This window comes from Centroberyx affinis, unplaced genomic scaffold (assembly GCF_046629955.1).
Source record: "Centroberyx affinis isolate AG114_WGS23_722 - 3 ecotype Tasmania unplaced genomic scaffold, CSIRO-AGI_Caff_v1 ptg004126l_1, whole genome shotgun sequence".
Taxonomy (NCBI): Eukaryota; Metazoa; Chordata; class Actinopteri; order Beryciformes; family Berycidae; genus Centroberyx; species Centroberyx affinis.
Genome location: NW_027281900.1, coordinates 38,209 through 51,943, shown reverse-complemented (window position 1 = coordinate 51,943; position 13,735 = coordinate 38,209). Strand labels below are relative to the sequence as shown.

At 40.2% G+C, this 13,735-nt stretch overlaps 1 protein-coding gene across 3 annotated transcripts in view; it reads right to left on the bottom strand.

Annotated features, from left to right (window-relative positions):
* The window catches only part of ldb2a (LIM domain binding 2a), an 85,809-nt gene extending 76,321 nt beyond the window's left edge, over positions 1–9,488 (bottom strand). For all 3 annotated transcript variants that reach the window (XM_071542576.1, XM_071542578.1, XM_071542577.1), the window contains exon 1: positions 9,357–9,488. In XM_071542576.1, the coding sequence (XP_071398677.1) occupies positions 9,357–9,488 (132 nt within the window). The remainder of the gene's footprint in view (positions 1–9,356) is intronic.
* Between the last annotated feature and the right edge of the window lie 4,247 nt (positions 9,489–13,735).

The following is a 13,735-nucleotide window of genomic DNA, read 5'->3' as shown; positions in this document are numbered from 1 at the left end:
GTTGAGGGAAAGTGGGTGCACCAAAAAAGTAAACTGCAACCCTTCATCGCAAAATAACTCCTGGAATGCACTGAACGTAACAAACTGATGATATCTAATAAACAGTTAAACAGTGAGTGAGCAGGCCGGGGTTCAGTGTCTTGCTCATGGACACTTCAACATCGTCGTTGATGGACACACAGGGATCCGACCTGTGACCTCTCGCTTACGGGACGGACTCTCTAACGCCGTTGGGGAGAAAGAACAACAGGACATAGACGGGCTGCAGGCTCCTCCGTCCTCTCTGTTATCTGAGCCACACTTTAGCCTGGAAGGAACCATGGGAAAGGAGCAGGAAAAAGGTGGGTCTATTGTCCGAGCATCCTGCTGGCCTGACTGACGCTCATTGTTTGACCAGAAGTCCTTTTTTTATTCATATGATTTTCTGGGAACATCCTCTCAGAGCATCCCATGTATGATATTACCGGACCAAAGCAACTGTGTTAATCTGCGTCACAAAAATATATATACGAAGAGTTCATTTCCAAGCCGCTATATATATCCATTTAAAACAACAATCATTATGTGAACTTCGTCCTTCAATACCTCTAAATATAGAGGATCCAGTCTGTAAAGGTGCTTTGTGTGCTATCCATCATTTTGTAAGAGTGGCTGTTGCTCATTTGGGAACAAAACTTTTCAACAGGCAACATCCTCATCTAAGAATTATGAATCTGAATATCATAATGGAAATATGTTAAAGCCCCATGGATATTTTAATGGCAAAGTAATACAGGGAAAGCTATGATGAGTTGTAAGTCAATTAATCTATAATCAATTTAGGAATATATCTGATTATAATGAACGGAAACTCATTAAATGACATTAAATGGCATTTTCTGATAGTTACATCAGTTTACTCTGATTCTAAATTGATAAGCTACTGTACATAATACAACTTTAATACTTAGACTTTATTTAAGGAAAAAAAACAGAGCTTAAAGGGGAATACCACTGAATCTCAGTTTAGAAATATTTGATTGTATAAGCCAACATGCATTACTGTCACTCATAACTAGAAACCAGACAGAAAAGTGTTTTAACTGCTGTTAATTAGTGGATGTCTTATATGTTGTATAACACTTAAATAGAATTATATTGTATGAGATTATACTGTCCCTTTTGTCTCTATTCAGTGATTTTACACCGACGTACAGCTCTATAAGGAATGAAATGAAACAGATGAAAAAGGCAACCAGGACAGTGATCACCACGATTTTCTGAGAATAAGGTTACATTTTCTTTCTTAAAAAAGAGTGGGCAGTCCAGTCACCTTTTAGCAGTATTATTCTTTAATTTAGAGTGGGAACGTAGTGAGGGAGCTAAAGAAAAAAAAAATGGGAGGAAAAGCACTGATGGGATTCGATCTTCGCTTCCAGAGATGGGGGACTAACTATGTTCAGTGACTGGCACCACTATGAAAATATAAAGCTGTTTTTGTTTCTAATGTAATAGCTCAGAGAAATATCAAAATCAGCCGTCTATTCATTGTCAGCGGGTTAGAGTTGATGTCAATGCAGCTGTGCATCTTATTGACAACACAGATAGCTCTTTTTTTCTTATCTTAGTTCTCCTTGGTAATTGTTCAAAAATACTGTTTGGCCAGTCCAGGGCCAAATGAATAACAGATGAATTATTATTTTACATTGTGTTGTTTGCTGTGTTTGAACATAGCACCGTGCATATAAGTGTGATTTCCAAAGGGAGACATTACACTTTGACCCCACCTACAATTTCCATGCGGCACCACATACTGTACGCTCAATGTATTTTTTAATGACTTCTTTCAGCTTTACTAGATTGAAATAGTAAATGAAAGTAAATTGTGAAAGCCTTTTCAGTATTTGACTAGATTGCTTTTTTCATGAAGGTAGAGAATTGAAATAGTAGTTGTGACCTCCTAGATAACGGCACTGTGATGTTCAACACCTCTGTGGTAATTAATAACAGCCAGTTTCACAGACATACACTGTAAAAAATGTCCATCTGACCAACTAATTACATATCATATATCAAGCCTTAAAGTTCTTGAAACAAGCAGAATTCTACTGAAGCAAACAAAAGTATCTCAATCCAGTGGCAGATTCGTTTTTTTTTGTTTTTTTTGTTATTGTAAGAAAAATAAGATCTTACAGCTCGGCACGTTGGGGCACCAAATGGTAGCGAGAGGTAACTGTCATTTACCAACCCAGCCGGTCTGTGATGCTTTACACCAAAGGATGCCAAAGGGATGAGAGAGGAAAAAGATCTAACGGTGGTGAGTCCAGCTTTCTCTGAACGGAGCGTTTGCTCGCTGCTGTTTGTATTTCACTCTTAACTTTTGATTTGTCGCTTCTTGTGGGCGGGAAATTGAGCATACAGACCAGACACCAGAGTTTACTGTAATTTGGGCAAATCGGGCAAACCTACCGCGTCCCGATAGACGGGATGCTGCAGCCTCACCTTGTGATTTAGACTGACAAAACAGGTGTAACTTCACATAAAAATCTCAGCCTAGTGTTTTTTAAAGACTGAAAAAAACTTCCTTTTGACTTCAGATTTTCACCAAAAGAAATTTCTTGGTGTTAGGCTCAGATTAATCCCTCTCTGTAAAGCCTACAGCTCAGTGCCAACTTGACCTCTACATCATAAGCCTATTCATGTCAATCTGACACATATTACTGATGGGAACAGATCCACTTTGCCCCTGACAGGGACGAGGAAATTTTGCCATAATGAACACTCCAGTCCCTCCAGTTCTACAGCAGTGTGTGTGTGTACGAGTCGGGTCCGCAGCCCTATTAGAATAATGAGAATGAGACTAACTACATGCAATAGTCACTAGCGTCCAAAGAATGACCTGCCAATCATTTTTTACTGATTGCATGTCTGTCCACTGAGGAGCGTGTGACCATTAGACCCACTGTCAGCAGCAGCGGAAAGGTTTCTAAACGGAGCCCTTTGGATATTATTATGGCACCTCCATTAAAATGCTTTTGTTTTCATTCCATTTCACCCTCTCCCTGACTCTCTGTTGTAGTTTTACTTACAGCGTTATGCTGTGTCCCCGCTCTCTCCCGCTGAATATTAATGACTTCTATGCTAATGGCCTTACACCGGCTGAGGTCGAACAAGCTCCTCCTCTGAATGTTAATCCGCCGCCTCATTTGCATACGCTTAAGTGTCAAATTCCCCCACAAATCATTGCAGCAGTCTCTGCGCGCCGAGGCCAGTGCCCCCGAGCGACAGCACAGAAACAATGTGGTCACACCGTATGCATAGCATCAAATCCAAATCAAAGCCTGTTTAGATTGCCAGGTCACAGTAGGTTCACGTTGTGTAAAATGAAGGTAATGGGATAGCAGTCAGCCTGGTGCAGAAATACAGCCAGTCAGGTAATAGGTATGAATGGAGCAGGTAATAAGGTTAGGATAGAAACAGACCCAGAGTCATCACTGGAGCAGTCCTGTTTAAGCCGCACCGCAGTTATCAGTTCAAAGGTGAACGCTGATTCAAGACGAACACAAAGGATTTGTTGTATCGTTAGGTTTTATTCCTCCTCGTTTCCGAGTGCATGCCGGGTGAGAGAGGTTGTTAGTGAGAAGAGAAGCACAAGCAGGCTCTCAGCGCATACGTTTTAAGCGAAGAATCCACCCTAAAACACTTCAACAAAAAAAACAGCTATTGGCGATGCACCTTGCATTTCTGGGACCCTTTGTTGTTTGGTGCTATATTTTAGCTTTTCCCGTGGTTAACTGTAGCTACAAAGGGATTTGATAGCAAAAAAATGTTTAGCTACCTAAAACAACAACGATAAACATCAGCGTTTTGTGTAAAGGGAGCGACTCTCGCTTTTTCTCGACTGGAAATCACAAACTAAAATAGAACGTTGAGGGAATGTGGCTACACCGAAAAAGTAAATTACAACACATCATAAAATATCGATAAAAAAAAGTGATAATATATAACAGTATAAGAGTGTCTGAGGGTGGATTTTCCCAATAAAAGTTAACTTCTCCAGCTTTTAAAATGATTTGAGAGACGATCATACTGTAAACACTAGCCACTTGGACTAAAGTCTGAGTTCATGCAGCAATATATAGGAAGTTAAATCAGAGTAATTAATTTCCCCTCACTAGAAGCAAAAAAAAACACTATTTCTATCTAATTGTAAAGAGTTGTTATTTAACTCCCAGAGGAGCAATTCCACATAGCTGCTTAGAGCTTCTGCCATAGGTGTCACTTATGCTAGCGAGGACTATAGCTTCCTCTCAGGGAAAGTCTCTTTAAGTGTCAAGTCCTTGAGTCCTGTGTCTGCCAGTGTGAGCGGCAGTCGCACTACGATGCCAAGCAAATTCAAAAGCACACTCATGAATAAGACAGGCAAGAATTTCTAGAGGAATGACTTCAGCCAACTTCTTCAGCGCAGCAACACTTTTCCAAAAGGTAGTGTCATACGGAGGCTTAGCCACTTCCCTGTTAAAAACTATTCAGTCATTTTACTTCTGCAGCCTGCCAACAGACACAATGTTAAGTACGCTTAGTGCTATTATGGTCCTGAACAATGGCAATCCTTTCACGATATCGAACGTCTTAACGTCGGTGATGATACTGACATGATTGCTATTTGCAACCTAAAAATCAATCCGACAATAAAAAAAAAAAAAACATTGCAGGTTCATGGCAACAACCCCAACAGCTTCAACACATCTCCGCACACACACCAAAACCCAACAGAAGCACTCGCTATCCTCTCTGCTTTGAATCATTTTTAATACACTTTGTGTTTTCTGTTTAAAGATTATTTTTTAAAAACCCACAACAATAAAAGCCCATGCTGCTGCTGTTGTGGTTTAGCTGTTGCTCATAGCGACATGTCTAAAAAGGAAATCAATTTAGCGTTCTGCTATATATTCGGAAGTCCAAATTGAGTTTGTCAAACTGATATTTTCATGAAACATCAGTTCACTGCCAGCAGTTTAGCTATCAAACACAACAGGAAATGGATGTACAACAGCTGCTAGGCAGCAAACCCCTGATGAAATATTCAAGAAACTCTCCGGCAGGACAATTCAGCTATTTTCTTTTAATGGAATCCAGATTTTTTTTTTTTTTTTTGCCAGTAACATTCCAAACTTCCTGTTTTGAAACAACAGTGTTCTGACCCTGCGCTGATCCTGACACAGTCTCCTTCCAAATGTGCACTGAATTTCAAAGTCATCCTATAGGAAAAGGACCGAGCAGCGCCTCAGTGATAAAAGAACCAATGGAATGACCCTTGAGGCACGCATCATCATTAAGGGACCAGTCGGCTAACCTTGCTTTACAGGAAGTAAACACATTCAGTGTGTGTCTCTCTCATGAAGGACTTTGTGTTTTTGCACATTTTTCCTTCGGTGTCTTAAGCAGGGCGAAAAGGGACAAAGACATAACATAGCATCATTGTTAAGGGAGTTTTCTCTTATAGTCATTTTTTTAGCTTTATATATTTCTAACATGCAATGGCTTTGTGTAATTTGGCAACAGTTTTGCATTCAGGAGCATAATTACTATTTAATTTGTTTAAAAGCTGCCTGTATGTCACATCTGGATGAGAACAAAATGCAAAACTCGAGGCATTTAGTTCCTGCGATAAGATACTACTTCTTCCTCATTATAATCACCACCTGCATTTTACAGTTTTTCACAATTGCTTACACACATTTTCTGAAACTAGGGCTCATTTTCTCAAAACTCTAAACACAAAACACAAAACCACTAACACAAAATGCAAAACTCCACAAATCACTGGCAAAATTAAACACTGCATTCAAAACCATTTTTTATCTCTTTTTGCAATAAAATGGCACACACAACCATCATATGAATACATCTTTCTAACAACCGACTACACACTGATGTGCTTAACGGAAAACACTATTATGAATATCTCATCAGTAGGCTTATGTCGTTTGCATGTTCAGAGGTAGACTTATGCACAGCAGCCTGTTGTAAAAGACTGTTACAGTATACAGTAATATAGTAACACGCAAATACTTTATTTCAACACTTGAATGTGTTGGATATGTTAAGTGTTCTATACACAAAACACAATGCAGTAGGATAAAAACAGAAAAAAAATGAAAAAGGATTAAAAAAAATGAGGCTGCATCCTGCCTCCTGTTTGTGTCGGACACCTAGTCTACATCACAAGCCATGTTCACACAGACTGGTCGTCTCTCAGTTCTGCAGAAGATCTAAAAACATGATGTGATTGGTTATGGTATAAGAATATTTCTATTTTTCAATATGAAATGACACATTACTGTAACACTGGCCAACCATCACTGAGTAGCACAGGCCTAGTAATGTGTAGGACTACTACTACTACTACTACTAGTACTACAGTATACTATAAAGAACAGTAGCATGGTGTAGAGATTAGGCTACTTGCCTGTTCTCATGTCTGAATGTCTGGATGATGGAAGCAGCAGTGAAGCTGCTCAGGTTGGTCTGGACTCTCTGCCCAGCCTCCCTCATGCTCAACCCATGTGGACCACATGGTGAACCAAAGTGACCTGGATCTCATGTAACTGTTCTCCTTGTTTGTCTTTGTCCTCGTCCTCCTCTTCGACCTCTTACTGTCACTCCTCTTCCTCTAGCTCTCACTGCAACATTGTTCTCAAAAAAAAGAGAGCTCACGTGTGGTCTTTTTTTTTATAGTGCTAAAGCTCTGATTTCTGAGTGAACAATTCAGATATTAGTGTTTATATGTGTGATGAGTGGATGTAGCTAATTGGTAAATGAAGTTAAGCATTGGGGATGGCGGTGCTTCCAAATGAACGTGTGATTTTAGTTTTTGAATGTTGTGCCTAATGTAGATAATGAAAGAAAACTACACATTACTGTGTGTAGTGTTTTGCAAAAAGTGTGATAGAGAATTGCAAACTGAGTGAAAAGCAGGAAAAAAATGCTTGTGGGTTTGCAGACTTGGTTTAGGGATTTGATGCATGAGTTTCACGTTTTAGTGATTGTGTCCCAAGTTCCAGTTTTAGTGTGTAAACAATTGTGAAAAACTGTAATCAAACAATAACCACATAACTAAAGAGAAGACATATTATACACTCTCGCCACTACAGAAGGACAAAGATACTGAGGAGAATGAACATGCCATGAACACAAACAGGAACGGAAAACTAATTATAATACCCACTTTAGTCTGAGGAGATGAAGGTAATGCTTATTACTGATGCGCGTCTAGGCCTAGTGTGTGTGTGTGTTTGTGTGTTTGAACTGAAGAGGTGCACTCTCATATCATGCAACTCCACCATGTGTGTTATCAATTGCACTGTACAGGCACGTGCGTGTTTGTTTGCGCACGCATGTGCCTGTACACAATGTACACATGTCTGTATGTTAACATATACACACGTGTGTCTGTGCATGTGAGCAGTTTGTGTGGATGCAGGCTTGTTTGTTTGTATACGAGTGTGCGTGTGTGTGTGTGTTCATGTATGAGTGTGTGTGTGTGTGTGTGCATGGTGATTGCACTTGGTGTGTGGGTATGTGTGGTACGGGAGTTGAGGTCCACTGGGGCTTAGACCACTCCATATGAATAATGCATCAGACTGGGCCATTGCATCTCAGCAACATTGCCTTGGTTTGCTTAAAGTTGCAACTCCTCCTCAGGAAAGTCAGCATCTGCCAGCTGCTGCAGTAACTTAGCTGGAGTCTAACTGGGCCTGCTGTGCGTTTCAGAAAATAAGATTTTCCAATATGACTGCTGCAAATATTTAACACAAAATACGTCATTTGATGAACACTCTTATCCAAAACGCCTTACAGCATACAGTACATCTACAGTGTCTCAGTGGGAATCAAACCCAAACTCTAAAGCCTGCAGCAGCAACTAAAACCTTATGCATAAGGTTGGCCACATTAACTGACAATATCAGGTATTTATGGTTCAAAAAGTGAACAATTAAATTGCTAAAAGCTGCTTTCTCATGCATTTTCAACTATTCCCCCCTGCGGCGATGCCTTGCAACTAAAACTTGACATGTCGGATGAACTTTTTATCCGCAGATTTGCACATTAGTGATCATTGAACAGATGTTGAAGACAGATGCTTGCTATAATTCACAGTGGGATCACCAAAGGTTCAGTCTGAATGACACTGTACGCCACACTCACTTAGCGCCCAACTAGTTGAAGCATCCCATTTTAGTAACACAGCACTGCTGGAAAACTGACATGAAATTAATTTACCTGACGCAGTTATATTACACATTCAATTGTGCAACCAGGGAGGGGTCACTTTCATTGAGAATTCCTCCATGTAATCTTCGTCTAGACAAAGTGATGAATCATAAAGCATGATGTGCATCATTTTGTTGTCCTGGCTTTACAGTCACACCAGAAACTCAGTCTGCCAGAGTCCAGAGTAGACTAACTCTCTTTTCGTTAGTTTCGTTTCTTGTCAGGCTTGCTTGGCTTGTGCTGCTCACACTGTGTTGCAGTTTTTAACTACCCAAACACAGCATGCAAATATATGTAAAAACGAGGCTGCATGTAAATATATGCAAATGCATCAAATGCACGTGAAAAGAGCACTTTTCCTCAGTCTTCAGAGCCCAGTTAGACTTGAATATTCTTCCAGATCTCTTTCAGATATTTTGTTTTAAATTCTATACTAGGCTATGTGCTTTATAACAACATGTCCTCTTATATATCACAACGTGCTGCAATAGTATTTGTCACACTGCAGACAATGCCCATTTTAACAAGTAATTTAGTCTGGCACTGACTTCTGAGTCTTAAAATCTTGATTTCCTTTCAAGAAGTTAACAAAATGTGCCAAAGGGATGAGATGATTCCAATTGTTTCCAATGCAGTTTCACCTGATTTGAGAAAGCAAGTTATAATATCTTATAAGGCAGAGTTCACTCACTCCACTAGTATCCAAATAGGCTACTGTCACTTAATTCAAGAATTTTGAAACAAGTTAATTTGCATTGAGAACACGTGAAATCATCTCACCCCTGTTGGCATATAACCACAATTTTGTTTTCACTTGCATACGAAAAATAAGATTTCACGAATCAGCACTGGACCAAATTACTTGCTGGGATGGATATTTTTTGCAGCGTACACACCGAAGCCTGTTTACTTTCACCTCAGGAATGTTTGGCACTTGGGCATCACATCCGTATCTCCTAATTGCGGGACCTTCTTACCGACAGGAGCGTCTCTCCCCAAAACCCCTTTAACCCCCCGCGTCGGACTCCCAAAACAGCCGGTGCCTCGACCTAACGGGACCGTCGCTTATGTTTCTATTATTATTATTTTGGTCAGCTCACCTCTGTGCGCGCCTGCAGCCGCTTGTTCATCTCGTAGATCCGATACTCGGGCTGGACCATGTAGGGCGAGTGTCTCCGGTAGAAGGGTCCGAACGGGGACGAGTAGAACGGGTCGTGGGTTGGGTTGGACATGGTGGCTCCTGGCGAGGCGCACGGCGCGATTTCAACATCCAGCGGGCACAGCAGCGCACATGGGAGTGCGATGCTCTCCGAGACCCCCAGTGGGAAGCAGCCGCTGTCGAGGCTGAGCTGCACTCTGCAAGTTGGCCTGCCTAGTTCGCAGCTATAGCGTGGTGGTGGAGGAGGAGGAGGAGGGAGGAGGAAGAGGAGGAGGAGGGAGGGAGGAGGAGGAGGAGGGATGGAGAGGGGGGTGGGGGGTAAGAGGAGGAGGGGGAGGAGGGAGGTCGTTTCCTGTTCCCTCAAGACCTACACGCAGTTTTGCACTCTTGCAAAGTTCAAGTAAGACCCTATGTGTGTGTTTGTGTGTGTTTGTGTGTGTGTGTTTGTGTGTGTTTGTGTGTGTGTGTGTGTGTGTGTTTGTGTGTGATCAACTCAAAGTATACATTGGTGAAATGTCCCAATCTGGATATATAGAGACATACTGTTACCTGTTTGTTATTGTAAATCTCATTATGCAAAAGTCATCTGCTCTAACATTCAGTCCTAAAATGTTGAATTAATTGATTTTTTGTTACATTCTACCAAAGTGGGTAAGATAATTCTTCTTTTTTTCCAATTCACTTGTTTCAGGAATAATAAATACCAATATCTAGTATAAGGCAGATCACCACTATCAAGACAACTAGACTTGATTCAAGACAATTGTTGGATCAAGTTGATTTATGATGTATTGGAAACAAGTGGAATTATGTTATCCAAATGGCAGATTATTTTCATTTGTTCTAAGAAAAATAAGATTTTAAGACTGGATGGTAGAAGTCGTGGTGTTTGGAGGTCTAAAAGAAAGCCATCAAATTGTCTATTAAAAGGGGAAAATTTAGTTCTAACTAGTACTTCCTAAATCTAACAACACTTGTTTTTACAGGAAGTGGGAGAGAAATCTGGCATATTTCAATTGTGAAATTCAAATTAGCCATCAGTTGACCATAGCTTGGAGTTTCCAGTCTTAAATAGTAAGATGGATATTTTTGCAACGTATTGACATTACTCCGTCCCTCTTGAGACATTTTTTTTTTTTTTTAAACTGCAGCATTAATATGTGTAAAAGGTGTAAAGTGTCATTTAATTGAAAAACAGCTCCTCCCACATTCACATTGGAGGAAACAGATCATCAGGAAACTGCTAAAACAGCACAGGTGATGAGACACTCATAAGAAACAGTCAGTTTTATATGTGGCATGATTTCATGATGTAATATTGATTGTGATGCCTCCTCTCGTCAATACTCCTAGATAATGACAGGATGTTATAGGACCTAGTTATACAACAAGTGGCACAGTCTCTGATATAACCAGGGTGGGAAAATCAATTCTGCTGTATCTAATGCAGTGGCAGGTGAATTCACAAATGTCACAAGTCACCCTGAATTTTTATTAGCCATTGTGTGTTTGAAATGCAACAGATCATCATTTGGTTGTTTTGTCCGTAAGTGTCTTATCTGTTGTCATGCTTTTATGTTTTGTGGGGACCCCAGGAAGAGTAGCTGATGTTCTGCATCAGCTAATGGGGATCCTAATAAAATCCTAAATCCTAAATCCTAAACCTATATCCAGTTCATGAAAGCTTTTACATTTGTTGTTCTGAACACCCAGTGTCTGGTAGGTCTTTCCTGGGAAAAATCCTCAAACTCAACTCAAACTGCATCAACAGAAAATCCAAAGAAAAAGATGTCACAGTCCCGCCCACACTGTTTGACTGACAGGTGATCTCTGGGAAGTGCAGTGCCACAGAACCTGAATGGATAGAATGGTCCTAACACTGTTTGCTATGGTAGTTTGGCTGGTACACCATAAAATGGCGACTATGGCACAAGGGTTAGTTGCTATGGTGACAACACATGTCTGGTCATTCAGGCTGTATCTGTCACACTTGCTTGACAACTGTGTATCTGTTGAACAAGTGCTTAGCAAACTGTCAAAACTCAACTGAAAGCTGATGTTAGCGACGAGGCTAATGTAGCATTATTAAATATTGTGCTCCTCTCGCTAGCTCTTCTCGTCAAAATCAGAATATTATCAAACCTAGGTAAGGATTATCAACTTAATTTAACATAGCCCCTTAACTGCTGTAAACTAACATAGCTTAGCCTACCTTTAGTGGAGAAGAAAAGTTAGCATTCACTAACTTCAAACAGCTAACAGACATTGGCAGAAACAGATTAACTCAACTATAACCTGCACTTCTACTAACTGCACAGATGTGAAAACTTTTGACGTACCTAAAGACAGCAGTAACGTAAAAGAGCTCCATCTAGTGGTGGCATGAGGGACAACTTAATTCAACTCCAATCCCCGTTTTCCACTGCTTTGATCCTTGTTGCAAAACCTCTCACCTCAGTGACTTGCCATAAGTCGGTTCATACGGAAGTCCAGCGGTTCACATAAAAAAGGCAGTCGCTCCGACCATCCAGGAACATTGATTTGAATGGGAAAGACTGTTCTATCCATTCAAGTTCTGTGCGTAGTGACGATATACTACAGCAGTGAGCGCTTAGCAACAAAGATGGAGACTAAATAACAAAACATGGATCTCACAGATTACCATTTTAAAAGAAAATCCACCCTTAAATACTCTTGCACTGTTGTAGATCATCAATCAGTGATGTTCAATGCATTCCAGGAGTGTTGTAATTTATGTTTTTGGTGAAGCCACTTTCCCTCAACCTGCCTCCTCTATTCTACTTCAGTTAGTGATTTCCTACGTTTCCCAGAATGCCTTAGCAACCCTCAGAGAACATGCCTGAACTTGTTGCTGTGGGTTTTTAACGTGTAGGTGGAGAGAGAAATACTGATAGCAATGGTAAGTGCAAGAAAGTGAGAGCTTTTCAGATCGAGAGTCGCGCCCCTTACTCAAGACGCTTGTGGCTGCATTGCATTCTGGTCTATTGAGGCAACTGCGGGGGGAGAAATTGCTCTCTCTGCCTCTTCTACAATAGATTTCTCTTTCTTCTGCATGATCGTTGAATGTGTAAAGTGATTGGTTTAGAAAGAAGCTCTCGCTCTTTGATTCTGAGGGACTGACACCAAAACCTGATCTTTACCATGTTTTATATCGCTGAAACATTACGGTTATCAAACTCAATTGTAGCTGCTGGAAATATCTGGAAGCTACGTTTGGCCAGTCAATAAAAACCCATTAAAATACAACATCAAACAATTGACCCATAGGTGTGTTTTAACAGTGTTAAAGTGTTTTAGGGTAGATTTTTCCTTTAAAGGTCCCATATTCTACACTTTCCAGTGTTTTATTTTATGTCCATTAAAAGCTGTTTGTGTGGTGTCATGTACCAAAAACACTCTCAATCCATTTTTACACGTTCATTTTCCAGCATCTCTCTGAGCCTTGCAAAGAACAGGCTGTTTCTGTCGCCGTGTCTTTAAGGCTCATTAATATTAATGACCCCTCTGTTCTGATTGGCTAACCATTTCAAGAGTGAAATGTGAGACACCACAGACACGGCAGCTACAGACAGCTACAGGTAGGGAAAACTCTCCGGTAATAAACAATGGCAAACGCTCAACTGCTTTGAAAAAAAAAAAACACTTTGTTAGTCTATTATTTCTTACAAAAATTATAATAAGCAAATCTTTGCGACGCCACAAAGTTACGGAAGTCCAAAAGGCTCGTTTAGAGGCTCGGTTTTCTAATATGGATTGTGCGGATTTAGTTGGCGACCGTGCGTTTTGATACTTTCACCATGCTTAGATAGCACATCCAACTCCTTTATAATCAAAGAGGCAAGAGAAATCCTGTTTTGCATGATCTTTGGACCTTTAAAAACAGGCTAATTTGATGGACGCCTGAAAATGACCTTTGATCATCAAATAACGCAATTCAGATGAAGAGCTCTATTCCAAAATGTTATATATTCATTTTAGTGAAAACATCCTTACCTTACGTTTGTATTCAGTATCTCTCAAATATCGAAGATCCAGAATGTGAAAGGGTTTTCCTTTTCTCAACCATGGCCTTAAGTTACTAAATACTCTAAAAAGTGCCTTAATTTGTATGAAATTTGTGCTGTCCATTATTTTGTAAGAGTTTTCAAGTTGCGGGTATCTTATTTTAGAACAAAACTCCTGATATAGAGCCATTGGAAACAATTCTCTCCAGGTTTCTCTAAACATGTTGACTGTGTTGATTAGAGAAAAGTCTTATATCTAATGGTTTTAACTGTAGGGAATTTTTTGCCCTACAGT